General features: G+C 35.1%; 1 protein-coding gene across 1 annotated transcript in view; it reads left to right on the top strand.

Moving 5' to 3' along the window:
- Positions 1-25,073, top strand: part of igsf21a (immunoglobin superfamily, member 21a) — a 164,812-nt gene that overhangs the window by 41,497 nt on the left and 98,242 nt on the right. The window contains exon 3 of the mRNA XM_055050398.1: positions 9,727-9,839. Within this exon, the coding sequence (XP_054906373.1) occupies positions 9,727-9,839 (113 nt within the window). The remainder of the gene's footprint in view (positions 1-9,726; positions 9,840-25,073) is intronic.

Below are 25,073 nucleotides of genomic sequence, written 5' to 3' on the forward strand. Positions count from 1 at the left end.
TCGAGTGATTATATAAATCAATCATTTTCTTCTGACTAAAAGCTTTCAGTTAAGTTACTTACATTGATTTTCTTCTTTTAATTACATGTATTGACAAAAATGTTTCTTTACACATTTGGTGTGTGGTATGTGCTTTCTGATGTTATTGTTTTGGGATCCAGGGGCAAAGGCTCAACGCTGGCACTAAATCTTATTAGTGAATGATTCCAATTTTAAAATGATAAGACATGACAGACTTGCTCAATAAAATACTTCACACAGAAAATAGCAACACGTTTTCCCAACAGTTTGTCCACATTTAAAATAGGTTTGAGAAGACACTCTCAGAAAATGTTGGCCGTTATGCAGATTGAAACAAGAAATTAAGTGCTTAATAAATTTATCAATAATTTATGAACAACAAAATCCTGGTCAGTGAACTAATATTGCCCTCTATGTATGTATGCCTGACATCTTTCACATATATTTCTACTTCTGTCAAATAAATTAATTTCAATTGTGTTTAAAATAATGTACTAATATGTCATGATTATGGAGCATTCCAGATTCCCTGATATATCCTATAACATTGTAAAAATCAATTCTTACTGTTCAGTTTTGGTTGGGCCCTTTTAGCTATCTCTGCCCCTTTAAGCTGCTGTGAAGAGAGTGAGTTGATAGACAACAATGGGGAGTGAATGATGGGGAGCTTTGTGGTCAGGGAGGAGGTCGTCAGTTGGTTTTGGGTCCTGGAGGTGGTCAGATGGAAATAAATGTCCAGTGGCATATGGGAGGTTTTATGCTGGATTTGATGAGAGACTTTGTGTCTGCAGGTATTTAATGCATTCAGCTTTGCAACAAGTAGAAAAATAGCAAATGGCAATGGAATATTGAATTCCTCCCTTTCTCCTTAAATGTGGCAAAAACGAAACAATAGAACAGAAACATGCGTTCTTATCCCTCATCTTAAAACCCCTGAAGTGACAGGAAAATGAAAACATGCTTATGAACGTAAAGATCAACAAAAAAAAGGAGAAAGACTGTATAATAAGGTCAAATGTAAAAAGTAAAAAAAAATAAAATAAATAGCAAACGCAGATCCTAAGAAATGTACTAACTAAATGAAATAACAGTTTTTCTTAAACTGTGCTCTCTATATTTGTGTTAAAATAATAAAAATAAATCACAAAAATATGCAAAGGGGCCAAACAATAGCAGCAATGTAAACAACATTTTGAGTTTGTGAGGGGCATTATTTGTTATAGAGCCTTACAGCTGCTGGGAGGAAGGATCTATAATAACTGTTTTGTGCATCTACGATGCAGCGATCTGTCATTCAGTGAGCTTTCTAGTTATGCAACATGCATGGCAGGAGGAGGGGCACTGCCAGATAGTGATGTTAGTTTCACTGGTGTTTTTCTGTCTCCCTGCACCTGCACTGGTCTGAGGGGACATCCTAGGACAGAGCTGGTCTTATCGAATCACTTCTTCCCAGCTGTAGATAAGCTGCTGTTCCAACAGACAACAAGATGGCTGATGCCACCACAGAGTAAAAAAAAAACAAAACCCTGCACACTCAAAAGAGCTTAGACTCCTGAGCATCTGAGTATATTCTGACCTTTTCTGTAAAGAGCATCAGTGTTTTAGTATTTATTTTAGGTGAACTCCCGTTTACTTACATGAGTCCAAGTATGTCTGTGTCAGTTCCTGGGATGTTTAGTCATTGTAGGGGAATGATTGAGAAGTCCACACTGTGTGAAGAAGAACAGTTTCCACACAGTTCCCTTGGGATCCCGTGTATTGCTAACACAGCCTTTTGTTGTAACATCATGGGAGACCAGTGATGTACTCCAGTGTCAGCTGTGATAGATGGTGGTCCACCCCTGAGCGCTCCACCATGTCCCCTTAGAAGTTCTGGTTGAATGGTGTTAAAAGCACTGGAGACATCAAAGAGGAAAGATCTAAGAACGGAAGGCTTCCAGGCTCCATCTAAATCACAAAACTGTGAAGGAGGTCAATGATGCCATCTTCTACTCTGATGCCAGGCTGGTAGGCGAATCTAATAAAGACATCAAAAGGAGGTGAAAATGGTTAAAGACCAGCCTCCCTATCACATGGGTTTCATGGAGCAGGAATTCATCAGCTGTGAGTTCACTGCCACCAGTTTGTGGCTACTGAGGTGCTTTGGTTGTGCACTCTTTGGGAACATAAAGGAGGTCTTCTTCAGATGTGATACCTTCCCAGCTTCAAACTCTTGTTGGATATGAATCCAATATCGCCACATGGTTGATCTGTGCAGCACCTCAGGAGCATGGGTCTGAAGCCATGCGGACCTGCGGCATTTCACACAATGATCTTTCACAGCTTGTTTTTCACCTGGAGTATTGAGAGTGACAGGATTGTGGAATTAGAAAGAGGCTGTGTGTTTGGAGGTGTAAATTATGGGAAGGAGTCTTCTGATGCAGAGAAAGTGGGGGTGGCACAGAGCTCAGAGGTGTGAAAGTGTTGGATGAAAAGCAGGTGGGGGTTAAAGATAAGATGGGTTGAAGCAGTGATTACTGTGAGGGGAGGGGTCCTTGCTGGATTGGTATGAAGGGAGGGGTCCAAAGGTGAAGAATCGGTTTAACTCATTTAACTCATTTACCCACCCTATGTCGCCTCAAACATGGGAGTTTGGTTCATGGCAGAAAATCATTTTTAGACTTTTCCAAATCCCACAAATTTTTAATTTTAATTTTTTTTTGGCGAAGCTGATTCCATCATCTTCTTTCTGTTGATTTCTTTCCATTCATCATTATTCTCAGTTTATTCTACACCCTTCTCAGCTCTTTTGTGTTTTCCTGATCAAAAAGCTCTTTAGCACAATAACAATGAAACACAAAATAAAAAAAACCTCTTGACTGATGAAAATGGTCAAGCTCCACAATAAACTTGCAAAAGTGCTGCAACTTTATCTAGGACAAGACTGAAGACCTTTATTAGCTGAGTGTTGGGCAAACAAAGGTGAAAAGATATTTACTATAAAATTTGTAAAAAAAAAAAATTCTACCATGCCCCATCTATCATTCTCTGCACAACTTGCAACAATCTGACAGTAGCAGTTGCCAACTGTTATTACATAAATTGAGCTTTTTGAGATACAATTCTTGGAAAAAGCTTTTCTCAATTGGAGGACTGGTTTAAAATGGTTTTCCTCCCAGTTTGTTTTCTCAAGCAATCGCTGTGACCAAGTGAGTTGAGGAAAGTGTTTTTTTTTTTTTGTCTTTACAATTTGATCGGATGCTTGACACACTTGCTTTGCCCCCCTTTTGACCAGTGGAAGTGCCTCTTTGAATACATTCCAAGTAGCTAAAGGTTTCTCAGCATTTTTATTTTTGATAAAAAAAAATAGAGTACAGTTTTTAAAATTGCTTGTTCTGTGTTGTCTTCACGTGTGGTGGAAGAGGTGAAAGGATTATGACACAAGGAAAGTGAAACTGTTGAAGCTTAAGTTTATGTTTAAGTATCTCCAGTCCTGGCTAACCTATTCTACTGCTAGCCTTTGACTTTGGACTTGCATTTTTTTTCATGAGGGACCAACAGAGGGACAACTATCTTTGTCTTCTTTCAATTCTTCAAAAAAAAAAAAAAAAAAAAAAAAAAAATCCCCAAAATCTTTTATGTTTTTTAATCTGATAGTGTTCAGATTTGTGTTAGGCTGCTAAAACTGGCTTTGTTTGTTTACATTGCTTAGAGGCATTGTTGAAAAGGAGAGCTGAGAAACACAGAGCACAGTTTTCTCATGCCCCAAGTCGCACCAACACCTTATCCTAGATAGACCTTTAACATAAATAACAAAGCACAATAACAGGTGCAATTTTGATCCAGTCCATCATTGAGTATGTTTTGTTCTTCTCATTGCATTTTGGCAAATTGTTGTTATTAATGGCAGAAAGAATAGTTTGCAGCCCTCATTAGATGTTGTTCCAGCAGAGCCTCTGATGGATTAAGACAAGCTGGAGGCTTTGTTTGCTTCCACAACTACCTAATATGAGCCAATTAAAAGCACTACAATCTCAGGTCATTTCAAACTAGCTTGAGTACATAGTGATGTTCAAGAATTAAGCATCATGAAGAAATGTACTTATTAACAATATAAATTTGAAAAAATTGACAGAACGTGGATTTCATATGCCTTGATAGAACAAAAGACATTTTCTCTCAAAAAAGTTTCTGAGGAAGCTAACTATCACAGATCAAGGATGCAGCACCTTCTCAAACATTTTTCTCAACTCATCCTCCTTGCCATAGAAACTGTTACACAAAATGGTTGGTTCAACTTGCTCTGCAAGAGTCATGCTGTGCTTTGTGAGACTTAGACGGCAAGGTAATATACTTGTTGAGCAGATTGTTTGATTCACACAGGGAAGGCTTATGCCCAGGTGCTTACTTACAGGGTTTATGTTTAAGTATTTCTGTTCCTGGCTAACTTATACATTCTCAGTATTATGGCACATTTCTCAATCGTTGCCAATATATGCTCTAATTTGCCTGCTGGTTCACAGATCACCATCATATATTTAAATTTAATATTTAAATATTTATTTGGTGTTTTTTTTTTCTCTGAAATTAATCAATTAAAAAAGATATTACTTCCATTGACTAATTGTTTCTGTAACATAGAAAATAAATGGTAGCGTAAATGGCCTGTACTTTTATAACTCTTTATAAAGTCTAGAGGACCCCAAGGTGTTTCATATTACAGCCATTCATGTATTCACATTCACCCACCCACTGAGTACATCTGCTGTTGAATGACCACTCCTGGTGAGCCAGGTCCTACTGAGGGTTTCCTCCTCATAAAATGTACTTTTACTTTCTGTTTTCACATACAAAGTAAAGCTTTCAAATATTCATTTTTCTAGACAACAAGATTGCTCTCGTAATTGTTCCCAATTTTCCTTGGATAGAATAGGTTTTTCCATATAGCACTATTACCTAAACTTGACGACATTGTTTTAAAACTAAGATTGAACTGGAATGTATTCAATTCCATTTTTTGGATTTAATTATTTTGGACATTGCATTGAGACCATTTGTTGTGAATTGGTGCTATGTAAATACATTTATTTGAAGTGCTTTAAATGGTGTGGGAAAACACAAAAAAGAACATATTTGTTATTTAAAAAAGAATCATAGCCATGTCTTAACTGAAAAGCTCTTAAATGTACATTAAATGTTTATCTCTTGGGTGCCATTTGGAACGGGCTGAATGTAAGCTTCCATGCTCATTCTAAACAATCCTGACTCCTGTGACTTGCTACTTACATAAAACATTTGCACTCTGCTGTTTCCTATGCTTGGCATAAATTCATACTTACTTCTGAAATATCCAAATATTGCCTACACTAGGCAATATTTTAATAGGGGTATCCAGCATAACAAGACTTATTGCTTGTTGGAGTACCTTTAACAGAGAACTGGCAAATTAAATGTGTCTAATTTATGTAGTTATTTGGATGACACTCCATGGATACTGGATGAATTATATACTCATGTTTGTGTATACGCAAACTGTATCTGTTCCAGTTCATCATAGGGATTCTTTTAGGTTTGAAGTACCCTGGCACAAGTGTATAACCCATGTAATTCACAAAAAATCATCATCCTTTACCACAGGCTCTGAAGCATTTTTCTGTCATTGTGTATACATAATTTCACACTGTGCTACATAGTCAACAAATTGCCCAAAATTAATTCCTGCAACCACAGAAGAAAACCACCATCTGGACCGTGCAATAAATGCTTTACCACTTAACCAAACACTTGTGTCCATTTCTGGAGGCAAAAACAAAATTTTGCACTGATGAGTAATCATGTTCCAGGAGGATAGATGGCATTTCCTTTTTTTTTTCTTTTTTGTCATTGGCTTGCTAACGCATCTTATGACTGTATAGTTCCCAAAGAGACATTCATCGAACCGACTGCTCCTTTTTTGGGTTCTTAATAAGTGGTGAGGATTTCACTGAGATCATCAACCCCATGTTAATGATATGCATTTTCCGAAAAGGTTTACCCATTCAATTTGACTCTGGAGAGAGGAACTCTTCAGTCGTCTGATTAAATTAAGATTTTATAATAAGCAAATCTAGGTGTGTGGACACGAGAGACAAGCTGATTTGTGGCTTGGCTATTAATGCTGATACCCCAAACCTGTTGAAGATGCTGCTCGTATCTTAAAAAAATTCCAGCTTCCAGCCAGTCTCCTAATTACTTACTAGAATTTTACTAAAATTGAAAGTGTTATTCTTACTGAAAATTACATAATTTTCTTCTCAAATGGGTTGTAGAAAGCTGACATTAGATCATTTAAGCACATTGAGTATAAGCATCCATTTATTCATTTTAATTTGGATTTGCAACAAAGTTAATTTATGCAATTATGCTAATTGACGTAAAGCTCATATAATCATTATGTAAATAAATCTGTTTAAATGATTAAAAATCGATCTGTGCAACAAAAAATGATGAATGTGAAAAAGGAAACCAGTGTGAAGTGTGGACAGAAGTGAAGTTGGTTGTTGAGACTAGTACTTTTCAAAAGTGGATGTTTGTCAAAGGTCACTTCATGGGAAAGCCAGAAGAGGGTTAAGAAAAGAAAAAGAAAAGAGCAAAATGGTTTAAAAGAAACAATCACTGGTGAGGGTTTGTTGTATATGGTGCATTCAGAGGAGTGAACAGCCGTTTAATTTGGTGCAGCGTTTAAGCTCCAGCATCATTTTTATGGTGCAGAAACAGCACTGTGTATATCTTACAAGACACAAGATTAATGGTGGTTTCTTCAAACATCATAAATGTGTTGTTTTTTGCCTTTTATGTACATGGATAAATCAATATGAATGTTACTGCGACGCTATAGGGTTTTATTCTTTTTTTGTTCCTATTAACCACAGAGTGGATCTAGCTTTGCATAAGTTTACTGACACTTAATGCTAAGTTAGAGCGACCATATTTGCTTGTTTCAAACAATATCAAAAGTATATTTTCATACATTTAAAAATATCTGATGTATTCACCTTTGGCCATGCTGACACAGATTCACAAGAAGTTTTGTTCAAGTTTGCATTGTGTGCAGCTTGTGTGTAATTTTGAGAATGACACATTGTCTTGTGTTTTCCATACAGTGCCAATTTATTTTTCAGTGGAAATCACTTTTCTCTGCTCATTGAAGTGGTCACTTCTGACATAATGTTTCCTCTATTCATGGTGCATGAGAGGTCAGAAGATGTTTTCTGGAAAGTGAAATTGTTAATTGTTACATAAAATATTATCTAATAGTGGAATTGTATCAAGCTGTCATTATGTCATGAAGGATTGCTTTTCTTTAGAAGGATGTTAGCTCAGATGCTCACTCACTCAGATGTGACTAGGTGCACAGAACAATGTTCTTGTAAATTTCTGTACCAGGTTTTTGCTCAGACAGCATTCCTTTTAGGACATGTTTGTTTTCTCTCAGGTCTACCTATTATCCCAAGTTAATTGCCTTTGTACTCCCCTGCTGCAGTTTGCAAGATCTAATCTTCTGTTTCTTCAGATATTGTAACTGTATATATTTAGGGTTACGACACCGTATCTGCAGGTTTCAGGCAACGTGTAAGCTATTTTGCAAATTGCTGATGATCAAACAGTAAAGTAACCTTCATGAAGAAGAGTTGGCCATTATTTTTTTTCTGCTTGGTTTTTAAATAATTGATTATACAAAGAGCTGAACAGTGGTATACTGGTTAAGACTGTTGCCCCTCAGCCAGCACACCCATTCTAACATTAAGCAGATACATAGAACAAGCCAGTGTGTGGATATGCTACCATTTTCTTAAGATGAACAAAAACAAAACTGAAGTAATTATTTTTGAGCCTATGAATAATGAAGACTTGTTACACAAATCTTACCAACTAAAGCTAAAAGCATCCAGAGAACCTCAAAACTGTTGAAACAATGAAATCCTTTAAATCAAGGCTAAAACCCACCTGTTTAGAGTTTCCTTTGATGAATAATTATTGATTTTTTCCACTGCTCTTTATTTTGCCATCAACATTTAGTTGATAGTTTAACATTTGTTAAACTATCAATGTTTCTTTTTTTATGTTTATTGTGTTTTGTATATGCAGTATAATTTATACTGTTTTGTTGCTAAAATGTACTTTACAAATAAACTTGATTTGACAGCAAGAAGGTTTTGTTTCTATTTCACCTGATCTGTTTTATGTGGATCTTTTTGTTAGATGTGTGTGCATGTGTACAACCACGCATACACACATTCACTATAAAAAAAAAAAAAAACTTTCTTTCCCTGCTTTTTGCACAATAAAATCAGCAGTGACCCCCCAACTGTCTGCATGACAGATGAAATACACCCAAATGAGAACATGTCGTTAAACTTTTCTAATTTTTAATCGAGTTGGTTAACACGTAGTACTGATAAGTAATTATTTACTGACGACCAGGAAGTGCTTTCTTGCATTCATGGAACTAACTCGTAGCTTTTTGCCAGTGACTCTTTAGTGGTTATTATTCTCAACAACATTTGAAAGAGCTGCCTTTTTTTTTTTTTACAAAGTCAGTGAAACTATTAGCTTTATTTTTGTTTTGGTAAAATGAAAGCTGGTCAGATGTATGAAAACATTTGGGAGAGTATCTTCTGTTTCACAGTGGAAAATGCTCATATATTTTCCAAAGATTGCGTTGGCAAACTGGGCACCTGCTCTTAGGTCATAAGATGGAAAGTATCCTGCTGATCAAAAAGTGTTGCTATAAAGAGTAAACAGATGGTTTGTTGCTAAGTGCCAATTTATGATGAACTAGGGGTGAAATAAGTGGTTAGTGACCATTCCAATATGCAATTTAAAGAAAAACACATAAGGATAGAAAGTTTAAGGAATTTAAAATCTTTGTGTAAAAATAATGGGGGATTTTCTGTAACTCCAGTCTTTCTGTCCAAAACTTTTCTGCAACATTTTCATGGAAACTAGCCACACTTTTCAGTGTAAAACATAAATAATTTAGGTAAGATCTGAAAATGTCATTATATTTATTTGGTACCCATTTTCCAATCAACGGATACCAAAAGCACTTGAAAAAACAAGATCATTTTGGAATATTCCTCTTTTGTTTTCTTTACATTTTGCATTTGTTAAACTAATCAGTAACAATTTTGTGAAAATGTTTTACATTGTATAACAATGCAAACAGGAACATCCATGGTATAAAAAACCAGTAATTTTAAACAGAAATATGGCTTTGAAGCAAATAATATTTTATATAACTATGTTTATTCAGATGAACATGATATTTGTGTAAGAAAACAGAAATACACTGCATGGGAGTGGTGAATATGTGTGAAGCTTTGGAGCATATATTAGGAGATATACTTGTGTTTCTTTGCATAGGTGAGCATGATGATGGAATCATCGTCATGCAAAATACAACCTTATTTCCTGAGTTAATGTTTCTTACATACTATTCACTAACCAATTTAAGCTCCATGTGTGTTGATTACATGCACAATTCGCTCAAGGATGATGGATGTAATTTTCACATAGAAAAATAAAGCAGAATAAATTTTATCTTTGAAAGTAATTTGACAACTTTTTAAATGATACTTTTTTCTTAGTCAAATATTAAGTTTTGAATTAAAAAAAGGATATTGGCAATATGTTTTAGCAGCATTATTTAATTAATTTTTTTCATTCCTTTTGTGTATTTTTCAGGATATTTGACAGTTACCATAGAGCCACTGCCTCCTGTTGTTGTTGGTGAGACTGTAACCCTCAAATGTAACTTCAAAACCGATGGAAGGCTGCGAGAGATTGTTTGGTACAGGGTGAGTATGCTTTCAATGCCATTAAGCGCTAGATGGTCTTTACAACATCCATATCTGTTATTCCATTCATACTGTCAATACCAAAAGCTATTTCACATGCTTATTGTGACATTAGGAAACCAGCCATGCATGATCATTCGGTCAATAACAAAAGCCACAACATGTGTTTATGGCTGTTTTAAGGGAGCAGTCCTGTCATGCTACAGATTTTTGGAGCTAAGCTGTTATTTGGGCCAGCTGTAAGAGATACATAGCAAAATGATCCTTGGGAATTTGATTTCACTATCTGATGGTCATCATCGTCATTTCCTAATTGTTCACAGCTGGTGATTCAACCATCATTTAAATCCCAATTGTGCAAGTGCCACTAATAATTAAATTTGGGTTGAATGAGGAAACAAAACTTTATAAGTATATAAGCTTGTCAAAAAAAAAAAAAAAAAAAAAAAAAAAAAGCATGTTGTGAAATTGTGCCAAAAGACATATCCTGACTATCTGCTGGACACTTTTGGAAAAGGACGTTTGTTCAACTTCAAAACAGTGAAAAGCACTTAAATATGAAAAGTCGAGAATGCTTCTGCTGCCACATTATTCTACAATCTTTTGTTTTGGCTCAAAAAGAAAACTTTAAAATCATTTTTGAAAGCTATGCATATTTGCGCCAGACTTTGTCAGTGAAACTGATAAATGGTGATTGTGGGAGGTTTCAGATGAATTGTAGACACTCAAATGTCATTGATGCGGTCTGCTTTTATGAAATGCAATCTTGCTTTCCATTGAATCACACACAAATGATTAATGAGTTTCCCAAACAAGCAAGTACTCAGTCACATGTATTGCTAAGGTGACTTTGCTGATCCCTCTTGAACTATTGTATCCCTGCTGCTCTAAATGCACTGAGTGGTTCAGACTTCCTCCAGTTGCTGCTTTTATGAGAGTTGACTGCATGTAAAAGCTCAGTTATCTCAAAGTGCTTTGATAAAAATTCTAATTAATAAATTAACAATTCTTTAAAAAAAAAAAAAGATACATAAGACATATTTTTGCCAAAGCAAACGTAATATGTACGTTTGCTTTGGCCCAGTTGATGGTTTCCCCGTACTGTGTAGTTTAAAAAAATGCATCTTAAAAACACTGTGGATTTGATTTATTTACATCGACATTGTACAAAAAGTGAGACACTTTACTGCTTTTTCAAAGTTATTATCTGTCCTCTCTAAATGCACAAATGTCCATGCTTCTGCAAAATGTTAAAACATCCAGAGCAAGCAAATGTTAGTGACAGACACAAATATAAAATAATGATGACACAGATTTCCTTTCTTTTAAATTTAATTTGCCAAAGCACAATTAAAATCCATACTCATATATATTTATATATCATTTGTTTTGTTAGAATCAATACTCATACTATATAATTTGTTTTGTGGTGTAGCTTGTCAGGAATATGATCTATTATAGCATACATTTCTTTGGAATATTACGTTCTATAAACTGGCTATTTGTAGACATAAATTGACTTTTGACAGTTGAAACATTTCCAGCTTTCATGTTTCCATCTCTCAGTCAGCTGGCCTGCTGGCCTACATAAACTTTTCCATGGTATAATTATTGACATTCTTTCATGCAATCATTACAGCTTACATTTCTGCACTTTACCCAGTAATTATTTCACACCGGGTTTGACAGTACAGCATCAGACTATAGTGACATTTACTATGGTTTCACTCTTGCAACCTCAACAAAAACTATTCACTAATGGGCAGAATGTTATTGCTTAGCCAGGAATTTTGTCTTTGGACTTGCCTCTGCTTTCTCTATTTTATGATTGTGATATAAAACAGTGTATCTGTACTTATCTTTCCAAATGCTGACCTTTCAAGGTAGGACATAAAGAGATTTATGGCAGTTTGTCACAGCAGCGAAAGTGATCTATGATGTTAAGGGAAATGCACAATTTCATTTAATCAAGCTGGGTCTGCATCATAGTGCATTGTTTTGCTTAAATTCTGTCAGCTCGCTGCAGTGTCCATGAATATTTTGCTTTAAGCAACCACTTTGAGAATTGAGCTTCCTGTATTAAGTATTCTCATGAGGAAAGTAAGGAGGTTGTAACAGAGATTTGCCCCATGTCTCTAGAGTCTGCTTCTCAGCACAACTGCTGATGAATTATAAATCAATTACCCACACTTGGCTGCCAAAGTTTCTTTAATCTCTGCCTTTTATTTGACTAAACACTGTTGACTCCTCATTTTATATCCTGTTCAAATGGACTGTGGAGTGATCTTACCTGGGGAATCTTTGCTTTTTAAAAATTCAACCAAAGCACATTAAAGGCTGAATAAGCTAAATATTTCAACATGATCATTTGTCGTGCAAGTGTGTGACATATTCTCTTTGAAGATAGAGCTTCCAGACTCAATGTGTCAGAAGATGTACTGAAGTTAAAACGATAATTATTGCAGAAAAAATTTCAAACAAAACCTGCTCAAATTTCTGTAGGTATATCCAAGACTTCACACGTGAAAATTATTTTCTTTGAATCCCTTTAATGAATAATATTTTTATTTTAATGTGACTTCCCTCCATGTTAGTGAGGGTCTTTTGAAAAAAATTACACCTTTGGTTTTTCAGTGGCTAAACAGTTTCTCATCATTCAAGCTTTAGGTTCAGATGCTTTGCTTACTTTACTATGTCTTAAGACCCCACTCCTGTCTCATCTAAAAATACTAAAGACTATTGTTTTATGTTTTTCTCTTGAGCTGCTGAAGTGAATCCCAGGTCAATTGTCATGCATTTCACATCAGATCATCTTGTTATCTTCACCCATCATACTGGATGGCTAGGTTTGTTTGTTCATGTGTTACACACATCTTGCTAGTGATTTCCTCTTCATGTTTTATTTTTTCTATAAATATTCTCTCTTAAACCAGCAACATGCTAACTTGGGATAATCAACAACCCAAATCTTTGATTTTCACATGATCTTGAATTGAGGTCTGAATATGTACTGTTTTGCTGTGATGTGTGAACCAATTACATTTAGAAAATTCACAGCTTTGTAGCTCATAGCAGATTAAGTACAGTACAAAACAATTTTTGGGTAGTTTGAATTTTTTAAATTCTTTTTTGTTCAAAGAATAAAAACTGGATTCCAGACTATGTTCAGTTTCCTCAGAAGTAAAGTAGAAAAAATAAACTGTGTTGATGTCAGAAAAGTTAAAGAAAAACAAAATTATATGATATGCTTGTGTTCTGTGAAACCAGTCTGTGTATGTTGGTTTTACTGTTTATTTCAAGCAAGCAAAAGTGGCCTAGCAAAAAATAAATAAATAAATAAAAATAGGGAAAAAAAACTCATATTTTTTCATAAAAATTAAGTATTTTTGCCAGAATATTTTCTGTGTTTAACAGCACACTCGTAGTTCTAGGGCTATAAAAAGCAGCAACCTCCTTAGAAATCTTGTTGTTTTGACAAAATTACATCATGTGTCTGAAATTATTATTTCAACCTTAATTTCATTGAGGAATTCAGCTGCCCCAAAGCTGCGTGCAAGGGGGATATAAAATTCAATAATTCAAAAGAAAAAGCTCAGTAATTCACAGAATCTGAACATTTAATGTAGAGTTGAAAACTTCTCTCAGTCTACCCTGCACAACCTTTTACTCTCTCCTGATTTCCTCACAGCTCTCTCTTTACACACATCTTGCTCGTGATTTCCTCAAGCTTTTCAGGTTTGTAACTATGATCACTCATAGAAATGCACGTTTGACAAAGAATGGCAGATGTGGCCTGATGGGAGATTTTTTTTTTTTTTTCCACTAAAACAGTTGCAGAATTCTTGGTGTGGCATGTCTGATAAAATTAGCATCCACTGGGACCCAAGAGAAATCAATATGATTTAGTTTAAATGCTTTGATAGGAGTTTTATTGTGTTTAAAAGTTTCTGTTAAAGTATCTGTTGACTGCATAAAGATGTTATTCTAACATTGCAGCAGCTGGAATAGCAGTGTGAATAGTCTTACACTGTGGCTCCCGGCCTTGCTGGTCACCACCCACTACTCTGCTTTAGGTTTGTCCATGCTGACACATATTTGATTTTAATGACTGAATATCAAAAAGCTTCTATGTCACTTGATTGTATGTTGAGGATTTAATGTGGTTATTTGAAATTGGGCATTCTTGAGTACAGACATAACTAAACATGAAAGATAGTGTATGCTGAAGACCAGAGTTTGGGCAGTAGTCCTGATGTCACTTCACTGGTTTTATTGAAGTCCAAACAGAACAGTACTTAGTGGACATTGTGCTGTGACATCTTACAATATGTTGAAAATAAGGATCAAATCAAAAGTACTAAAATTGCCAAATTAAAACCAGTGTTTAGTTATTTCCCAATTATTTACTCCCATATGAAATTTGATTGGTGAAAGGTTTAGATAAATAAAACCACAAATGTGGTAGTACTTACCTTGCAGGGGGAAAAATCTGTTTTGTCATTCGGCTCAATTTAGGTGACTCATCAAATATCAAACAGGACAACTTTAATTTAAGTTAATATATAGTAATGTTTTTTTTGTATCACATGTAATGACTTTATTTTTTATGTTGCTAGTGTGAACAAATAGTATAACTTGCAAAATGTACTTTTTATTTATGTAGATAGGATTGTATAATGTGTGTGAAAGCATCAGTACTTTGATTTTGTTTGCAAATATGAGTCAGTCTGTAACAAACACAAAACACTTGTGGCTTGAACTAAGAAAAAAACATAACATTAGCAGATTTTTGTCTTTTTATGCATTCTACATGCTTTTCTGATAATCGTATATGAATAGAACCTCTTTTGATGCTCTTATTTTGTTTCACTCAAGATAAGAAATGGAGACAAACAGTACAAGCGAGAGAGAATGAGAGCAGCCCACAGTAATGGATGTGGTATAGCTCAGCTAATGTTTCAACAGCAAATAAATGAGAACCTTTCAACTCTATATGATATTGCACTACAGGCCACATGACTGTTTTAACGAGTGGTGAACTGGCGGACTGCGGATTAAGCACCACAGATATGCCAACAAGCTGTCATCTATGCTTAACATCATTGCAAATAGTGATGATGCATATTTGATAGTGGGATACTAATGTGATGGCTCTTTGGAACAAGAGTTTTAGAAAGCCAGTGCATGGTTAGATGCAGCCTCTAAAAGACAAGCACAATCATCTCATGCTTGTTTTAATTTGTGTCATTTTAATTAATACGCGCATATGAAACTTCTCCCAGTGGGCACCCAGGTGTGCTAAGCTGACAGCACAGGAGCAAGTGGTGTCTTGCTTGTTGAGTGCTCCTATGTGCTGTGTTTAATTTTAATCACTGGCTTACCCAGCTCTTCCCTCCTGCTCACCCAACCCACCCTCAACTCTGTCCACCATAGACTTTCTCTCGCCTGTGACTTTACCCCTCTGGGATCTTTTTCACACCAATAAAAGTATCTTCCCTAAAACATTTTCTAATTAAACAAAAGCCTGCCTGCTAGTTGAGCCATTTTCTGCAAGCATGTGCAGGAGTTAGCTTTGTCTATTTATCCAATTTATTTAATTTATTTTGACAGACTTGTATTTTTATCCTGGACTCTGAGAACATATCTCATTATTTCATGAGGGCAGGTCTAATAATTGAGTTTACATGGTAGCATTTAATATCAGCAACACTAGAAAGAAAAATATGCACTATCGCTTACAAGCATTTTGTTCTATTCAAGCAAACAGATTATGTAGCAGTTTATATATGAGAATCGAATTTGCAAATGTTTAACTTTTGTTTCATACATATTTTTTTATTTTCATATAAAATAAATAGAGTAAACACTCTGTATCAGATGCGAGTAGCAAGTGGAACTTGCTTTTCACACCCTAAGCGAGTCATCAGTGTTTTGGAACTTGGTGGATGCCATAGAAATGTTCCAGTTGTGTCAGTCTTTACAGCGTCTGTTTGAATTATAAATGTGTACATTCTCTACTTATCCACTTGTTTACCTAAATTGTTTACTTCTACATTTCAGTCCTTCATTCTTTCACTGCAGAGGAATTGTTTGTCTTTGTTTTGAAGGACAACTGTTTGTGCGGCATCAATGCACCGCGAAGTGAATCAGAGCATGTTTAGAACGTTTCCTACTGTGAGTTTCAATGTCTTGATTGGTCATAAATATTTGAATAGCACAAAAACACAGTGGCTTCCAGCAAATCCTGCATGTGAGACACAAAGAACAGTAATTCTTTACCTGCTGCTGAAAATCTCTCCAACCATTTCATGCTAATCAGAATTGGCATGTTAAACTCTGTGCTGCTATTATGTTTTATGTTCTCAGCTCTTGTAATAGAGAACGAATATTTGATGTTGGTTTACATCTTTTCACATATGCCGAAGCTGACATTTATGTTCAGCCTTTTACAAAAATCAATTGCTTATAATATCCAGAAAGGGCAATAAGAAAAGATGGCCATAAATTGTAATTGTCAGCCTATGTAATCTCTGGATGCTTTTCAAGGTTTAATGAAGCCATCTGCCTCCACAAATTGATAGCCTTGACAACTCTCCTCGGGTTGTATTACGGGAGTATCACAACAGTATATATAGATTTGCTGGGAAAAAAAAATTAAAATAGAAAAATATATAATCTATCTATTGTAAAAATGTATTATTTTCTCTAAATTATTTGAGGAAGTCGTATGTGTTTTCTTTGATGTTCACAACTTATTTAATTTGAATTATAAAATACGGTGCTGCATTTTTTTTATAGAGAGGTGTATTCAGGTTATCAGTGAATTTGGTTTCTTGCCTATCTAAATCCTTCACCATGGGTTCAAGAATGCATCTTAGACCTTCTAATAATTTTTTAACTACATTCAATAACCCTTTATTTTTTTATTCTTTATCATTTTTTAATTTAGTTGGTGAGCTTTTGCGTTGCCTGCACATTTCCTAAGCGTTAACATATTGCTTATGTCAACGCAATAAGCAATATGCTTATTGCAATAAACATATTCCAATAAGTAATATTGCTGGTAATTTACCAGAATAAATTACCAGGCTTATTTATTCTGGTAAATTTAAGAGTACTTACAAACTGCCTGGCAAAAGTGAGCTCTCAATACCAATATCATTTCCTATGGAGCACATCTAAAAGCTCAAAATAATGGGAATAAAATATTTCATATTCATGAGTTAGAATTGCTACCAAAGTTGAGATGTAAATCCAGTGCAGAATCTGGCAAAACTTAAACTTCACTTTTTCCAGATGACCATTATCCAAAATGACAGAGTTTGAACTTTTTTGGTAGGTCTCTAGATGTTCAAAGCTGATAAACGCACACATCAAAATACTTGCATTCTAACTCTAAATGCAGTTAGAATGAACTACAAAGTGTTCACTCAGCGTAGCTCAATGCCAATTCAAGTCACATGTTTTAGATTATTGTTTAAAAATATAATACAATAAAAAACATTCATCATCTTCCTTCTTCGCAATAACCCATTGAATAATTTCATGTTGATACTCCAGTAAAGCTCCAGTAAACTGTTCTCTGTCTAATTGTTACATCTCTACTTTTCACCCCCCAAAAAAACCAAGAAAAAAACAAAAAAAAAAAACATTTTTCAGTTTTACTCGTGGCCCACATTTGATAAATCCAATTGAAGACGCTGACAGTGTCTAAGCATGATATAACAGCTATGCAAATGACTTATCTCACGTCATCGTCAGCCAAGGAATGTAGAAATGCATTACCTGAGGGCAACGTGTCGCTAGATTTAAGCTTCTTCCTGTCATCTGCTGCTGCCAAATTCAATGGCAAAGATATGTTGCTGGATACTTGCCTGAAAAGTGGAGTGTTTTTCTAGCCAGTAATCCTGTTGCTTGACTGCAGAGAAACACAGGAGGCGTCATATGTTAAATCCTAGTTCAAATTCTTCAAGACAGGGTTGCCTGGGCAACTGAAATCCCTGACTTCACAGGAGAGCTCACAGAGCGAGTTCACACAACACACTCCTCTGGGGGTTTTGGGTGTCTAACTTCCTGCTGTTTAGTCCCCAGGTGTAAAAGTCTAGTTTCAAAAATTTGCTCTCTTAGGTGTCATCAACTGTTTTATTGCCGCATACGAACAATTTACCCACCTATCTGCCTCCCTGTATGTTTTTCAGCCTGGTTAGAAGTGTCATTTATTACCATAAAGAGTACCACAGATCAGCATCTGCACGACTCGGTGTGATCCTGCTTTATAGTCTGTGCCAAAAAAGGCTTCAATGCTGTCCATAGTGCTGATCAGGCTCTGAATGTCGGGAAAAGAAACATTACTTACATCATTTGCTGTGGAAAAAAAAACATCCTTGGATTTATTTTTGCTCTGTTTTTACAGTGCATTATTTTTGTCTCGATGCTATATGTAATCTTCATTAATGGTTCTGATTCTTACCTTTTTTTCCAAGTTTTCCTGCTGCTATTAGGCAATTAAAATGACAGTTTGGCTGAGTTTTATCTGGAAAAAAGTGCTAACTGAGTCATTTAATTTGTGTACTCTGCCGTATCGTGTTTTGCCTTCCTCTTTAAACTGCTTGTTTGACCGTATAATATTATTAAAGTGAGGAAATAAGCATCACACTACCCTCATGTTGCCTTTCTGCATGAAAAGAATCTACTTTATATTTATATATTTTTATCATATCAAGCACATATTGCATTTCATCTACATTAGTTAGGAAAAACATCTGTTCCGATCACCAAAGAACTTAATGTAAGGCCTACATGTTTTCCTGCAAAAAGGCAGGTAAGTTCTGCCTTTTTGTAATAAATTCATGGCATGTTATATAAGATGTTTATTGTCTTTTTGGACTTTTTGTTTTCCATACAGTCTAATTTTACTGACTGAAAATCTCAAGTGCAGACGTTTTAGCTTGTTACACGAATGCGACTCTGGCAGAATTTCAAGAGATAAATGCATAATCATGATGTCAAAACATTTGCATATGGGCAAAACAATAAGATTACGGGAGTATCCCGTATGTTTCATACAAACATACCTAAAAAGAACATATCGCTTCATATTGCTTTTACAGTAATATTTTTGAACTTCTGATTTGGTGGTGAAATAACTAATGTAATTCCCCTTGAAACTGAGGTATAGACCTCTGCCATCTTTATTAGCCTGCTGCTCTGTGCCGAATGTGGTACCCCCAGGGGAATAGGAGATAAGGTGATATGGATCACTGCACTGCAACCTTCCCCTTTTAAGGATGTCACTGGGGCAAATAAGCAGCCTGTTATACAAGGAATGATAATTACACACTTCATGTCGCCAAAGTACAGGATGAGTCCCTTTTGTTATCCACAAATGCTAATGGAAACAAAGGGACAGATCATTGCTATTCCTGTCTGAGAGCTTTTGCTTCTAGTGACTGGGATAACAATGGGATATTTTGTCTCCATGCTGCCTGGAGTGTATAATACCTCCCCATTGTCAGCATCTCCCAGAGCTCCTGAGGCATCTATCAAAAGCATACCCTGGATCTAATTAATGAGGCAAATGAACAAATGATTGTGAGAGGGGGAGAAAAAAAACCATAAGGTCATTTGATTTTTCTTCCCCTACTGACTCATTTTACTTCATCACTATATAATTAAGACATGTTATAGTTCAATTGTTATAACATACTTATTTACATTGGAGAATAAGTGGATGTGAAGCATGGTTTATTAATTTCTCTAAAGCTAAAGTTAGGTTTATAATTCACCATGCCTAGTAGAAAGAGAATAACTGATGAAATTATGACATATAATGACAAATGCCAGCCAAGGAATCATTTATTTTAGACTGCAAAAACCTTGCTTCTGCTTGTGTCTTTTCTAGGCTTACTGTCTTTTTTTATGCATTTTCAACAAATCTTGAACGATTATAATCCCTCAAGCAGAATCACCAATACCAGATTTTTGAAATCTATTCTTACCATCACAGAATGATTAAACAACAAAGTGATTACTTAGCGATTAGGAGTGGATCAGAGCCTCTTTGTGACATTTGCATTGGAGGAGGAAGTCATTCTCATGCCAGAGGAGTCTTGGCTGTGGGCTCTTCTCTGGCTCAACAACACACTCTGGGGTCCTATGGGAGCATAAATAGAGCAAAACAATTTATGTACTTTGTAGCCTCCTTTCTTTGATACTTTGGGTGAGCTGTGTTTAGATGCACTTTCATATGCTTAACAAATCAATAAACAAAGACAACTAATGTGGTTTTCCACTTCTTAGTTGATATACTTGTTATAAGATTCCTTTATGTTAGCTGATTCTTTTTCTTATTTCTGTTTAATATTTTATATAGTGTTTATGTGTTACTATGATGCAGTTTCAGCATGTGGACAAATTATGGAGTGATTTTTATGTTTATATATTGCCCAGCATTTATGTGACTTATAAGGACTCTAATCTCACACCCTAACACATGACCATCACAAAGAGAGGCTTTTGAACACTTTGCTGATGAGATGGCAGACTGCACTTCACCTCTTTCTCCCACAGGACATCGTGTTCATGATTTTCTGAAAGATTTTCAAATTTCAATTTGTCAGACCACAGGTGAGTTTTTCTTTTTGCTATCTTAAGCAATTTCAGGCTCAGAAAAGGTGCTCACATGTCTGAATCTTGTTTGTTGCATCACTGCATTTTAACTCACTTTTGTTGATGCAGCAGCAAACTGTTTTCACTGGCTCTCATTTTCAGAAGTGCCCATGCAGAGATTTACACTACACAATCATGTCTGCTTTCAATTCAGTGCCGCCTCAGGGTTTCTTATTCATTTTGTCCTAGAATTTTAAAGGGTTTATAAATAGTTGTCATATTTTTCACAGCATCCAAACCTTTTTTCAAAGATGGGAAAAAGTACTTTAAAGAATTCAGGCAGTGCTTTGCCTTCCTCAGCAAGTCATTTGTCTTTCCTAGTGACACATTATCCCACTGGTATAGGGATACAGAAATGACCTATAAACTTTTTCACATGCTGACATTGTCATTTGGATTTAGACATTACTAAAAATATCAATATGTCATGATTTGTTTATGTTAGCAGCTTCTGATCGGCTGTAAAGTCACATGGCGACAGCAATGGCATTATAATTTTATTTTGTAATAAACTAAAAACAATCTGCTGTTTACAATTCAATTAATTTTTTTGTGGCACCTCATTGTGACACTCGAAGCACTTTACAAAAAAGTTATTTCTCTTTAATCCAACTCACATTCTGTCTGATTCTAGTTATCAAACAATGTATAAAGTTCAGATCATTATTAAAATGAGTTTAAAAAATGTCTATCTAAGGAAACCAGGCTAACTGCATGGAGTCATCGGCTTGCAGAATTCACTCCTCATGAACAAGCACATAGCGGCTCTGCTGCTTGGATAGTGTATGCTTGCATGTAGAGGAAAAACTCTCCTTTGAGAGTTAAGAAACCAGGCAAGAGGCCATCTGCCAAGACCAGCAGCCTACATGTAAGAGTTGGTTTTTGTTCAAGTGATATTAATGTAACATTAGTTAAAGTAATATAAATTAGATAGATCATGTTGTAATCTACAGCTGTTTTACATATTAAGCTGTCAAAATTCCATTGGTCATATGAAGAACATGGTTGGATAGTTTGTTTTTTTTCACCCTGAACCTTCTTTTTAAGTTTAACATTTTTATCTGTTGGTATATTCTACAACAACAAAACAAATCTATTTATTTATTTATTTTAAATTAACCCTTATCATATTTAATAAAGGCATGCCCATACTTGACATAACTGTTGTTGAGCAGCTGATATTGTGACATTTTTACAAAGACTGTTAATTTATATACAGTACAGACCAAAAGTTTGGACACACCTTCTCATTCAATGAGTTTATTTTATTTTCATGACTATTGACATTGTAGATTCACACTGAAGGCATCAAACTATGAATTAACACATGTGAAAATATGTACTAAACAAAAAAGTGTAAAACAACTTAAACTACTCCTTATATTGTAATTTCTTCAAAGTAGAAATCTTTTGCTGTGATTACTGCTTTGCGCACACTCTACATTCTCTTGATGAGCTTCAAGAGAAATGGTTTTCACTTCTCAGGTATACCCTGTCAGGTTAATAATTGAGCTTTCTTGACTTAAAAAGAGTCATGAAAATAACGAAACTCATTGAATGAAAAGGTTGTGTCCCAACCTTTGGTCTGTACTGTACATACACAACAGGTCATAGGTTTGTGCAAAGGGTGTTCTTTCTCTCACTGGGAAAGTCGTAATGCAAATGATTAGAGAATACAACACACCTGACAATAGGGTTGGGCAATAGTGATGTAAAGTTTCATATTAATATTTTGTGGTACTATTTGATACCAATAAAAGTGACAAGAAAAACTGTTTATTACTTATGTTTTAGGTAAGTGTATGATTGGGATTGCGTGCCACATTAATCATTGCCCCACAAACACAAATACTGCTCTTGAAAAACATTACTATTTGTAATACTCTTATGCAGGACACCAGTCAGATACAGATATGTGATTTATATAGACATGTATTTTAAAATATATGTCTATAAAATATAGACATATTTTCAAATGTATTTATATTTATTGATGGTTACATTGATCAAACTGTGGAGAAAGGAGTAAAACTAACAATCCTCTGCAAAACGGACAATTCGGGGGTTTTGCTTTTGGAAGCTGCCTTGGAAATATGCATGTGCTGGGCTATTCTTCTGCAGCATTCACTGTTTATATAAAAAAGTGTCTAATGGGTCCAGGATACGCCAATGTGTTTGTAAAATTAAAATGGTTTCATTAATGCACAGTTCATTATTACAACCAGTGACACACTGTTCTGTGAATGTGAAAAGGACACTATGAATTTTTAAATGATGGGTTTAAATGACCCAGTCACCGATCAGAGCAATAATATAGACTTGGCCCTGTCATAACCATACCAACTCTGCAGCCAAGGAGAAACAATTAGAGTAAAGCTTCTCTTCCCCAGTGGGTTAAATGCAAGTGGAAAGAGATAGGTTTTGTAATAGATTTTTATCCGTGTAAAATGAGATGCTGACCTCTAGGTTCAAGACACTCAAAGGGAACAGAGGAGTGGTACAGCACAGTCCCACTGGGGCTAAACGATATTCATCCAGGACATCATTCTTGTGCTCGGTCTGAGTCACACTATCAGCCATGACAGCTGCTCATCATGGCACTTATTGCCAGAAAGCCTCTAAGGGTTTTGAAAGACGAGATTGCATCCGAGCAATCAAGTTCTTTTTTTAAATGCCGTCTCGTAGCTGTCGAGTTGGTCTTGTTATCATGTCATCTTCATGCATGAATGAAAGGGCAGCACTTTAAAATTGTATATCTTGTTTTTAAAGCAAACTTTTTTATCTTTCTATTTCCTAATATACCCAAGAACTTGTCCTTGTCTTTTGCGACATTGTTTTTAATCCAACACTCCAACATATGTTTAAATCAACCACCGACAGATTTTTTTCACTCATTAACTATCCAGCATTTTTGGATATACTTTTACTGACTTAAAACTATTTTGTATAATTCATGCTTCTCTAATGCCTTACAAACAGGACCAGCAGTGGCATGATAAGCTAGAAAAGACAGAATTTGCAAGGTAAGAATGCTAAGGATCATAGCAAGTATAAGAAAAAATTAAAGCATTTTGACACTGTTTGTTACCTTAAAATGAGTTATTATTGTATATTCTACAGTTATTAGAATTGATTAAAACTTTCATTTCAAACCGCTTCTCTGCAATTCTTTTTTTTTTTTTATCCCACAAACACAATTTTTTTACTTTGAAAAAAAAAATTCTGTCAATTAAAACTGTTAAAACTATGACAACCTTTTTAAACATTAATGGCTTGTCTCCAATGGTTTTACGAGTGTCATTTCCTGTAATGCATTCTGTAAATACTGAGCAATGTTTACAGACAGTTTTGAGTGCAAACAGTTTTCTCATTTACATCTTACATGTTTACATAGTCCCTGTGACATTAATCAAGTGCAGCTCATTTTCTGCAGCCACCCACAAACGCGTTGTAATTAATTTCAGAATCTAAGTCTGCTGTCTCTCGTAAAACATTTTGCTTTGGAATAAAAGTTCTGCAATCCAGTTGAAGTCTTTGAGACAGAGCAAATCAGGGGAATTTTATGTCTATTATACCACTCATCCCTAAAGTATTTTTGAGTTCACGCAGGTAAATAAAAAAATAATAAGCTAGTGTATATTGAAATGTTGTAAATGCATGTAATTTCTGAATTTATCTACCTGTTTTATACTGAAATGCATTCCAGTCTTGGTGAAACTTTGAATGAGAGTATGTGTTTACTTTATTTCACTTATTGGTTTCATCCCAATTTCCCTCCAAATGCAATGACAAAAATGCATAAGAATTGAATCATTTTGTTGGGTGGAGGTTGAAACAAACAGAACAAACAAACAAAAACTTTTAGTTATATGAAAACAAATAAATCAAGAGGAGTGTATTTTTAAATTCTGGTTGGATTTGGAGCCCAGATCTCTGTCCTTGGTCATCTAAATTCATTTTTTAATTATTACATTTATATTAACTATGATTATACAATATTATACATTTTCAGATTATTGTTTATTTTGTATTATTGTAAGCAAAAATATTATATGTTATCAAACAACAGTATGTAATTAAACCAAACATATTTCTTTTTTTAAGATAATGGTCCCAGTTGATTAACCAATCTCTACTGTCTGACAATAGATCTTTTACTATTTTAGAGCAGAGAAAAGGAAAACCCCAGTTAATTTCAGATGGTCTTGAGGGTGATGCACAACCTTTTGTATTCACAGAAACTTCGTATATGTTTGTCTAATGACAGCACGATTTTCATTTCGAAATTTTGTATTAGCTGTGTCATGCGTTTTGCCTCTGCTCCAGGATAGTAATGTAAAAAGTGTTAGGTCAGCATTGTAGAGTCTTTATTTAATACATAGTGAGCAGCACTTTAGGCCTTTATCAGCTGAGGCACACTCAAATAACTTTGAGCCTGGCTGTATCATCCTACCCTTTTTAAACACTTTCTGCTCTAGTTCCTTCTGATTTACAAATCGTACACTTTGTTTAGCAACCCACCACCCCCATATTCTGATGTGAAGCAGCTTTTCACAATCAAAGTCC

The sequence above is a fragment of the Poeciliopsis prolifica genome, unplaced genomic scaffold (assembly GCF_027474105.1).
Source record: "Poeciliopsis prolifica strain line A6 unplaced genomic scaffold, Auburn_PproV2 SCAFFOLD030, whole genome shotgun sequence".
NCBI classification, from domain to species: domain Eukaryota; kingdom Metazoa; phylum Chordata; class Actinopteri; order Cyprinodontiformes; family Poeciliidae; genus Poeciliopsis; species Poeciliopsis prolifica.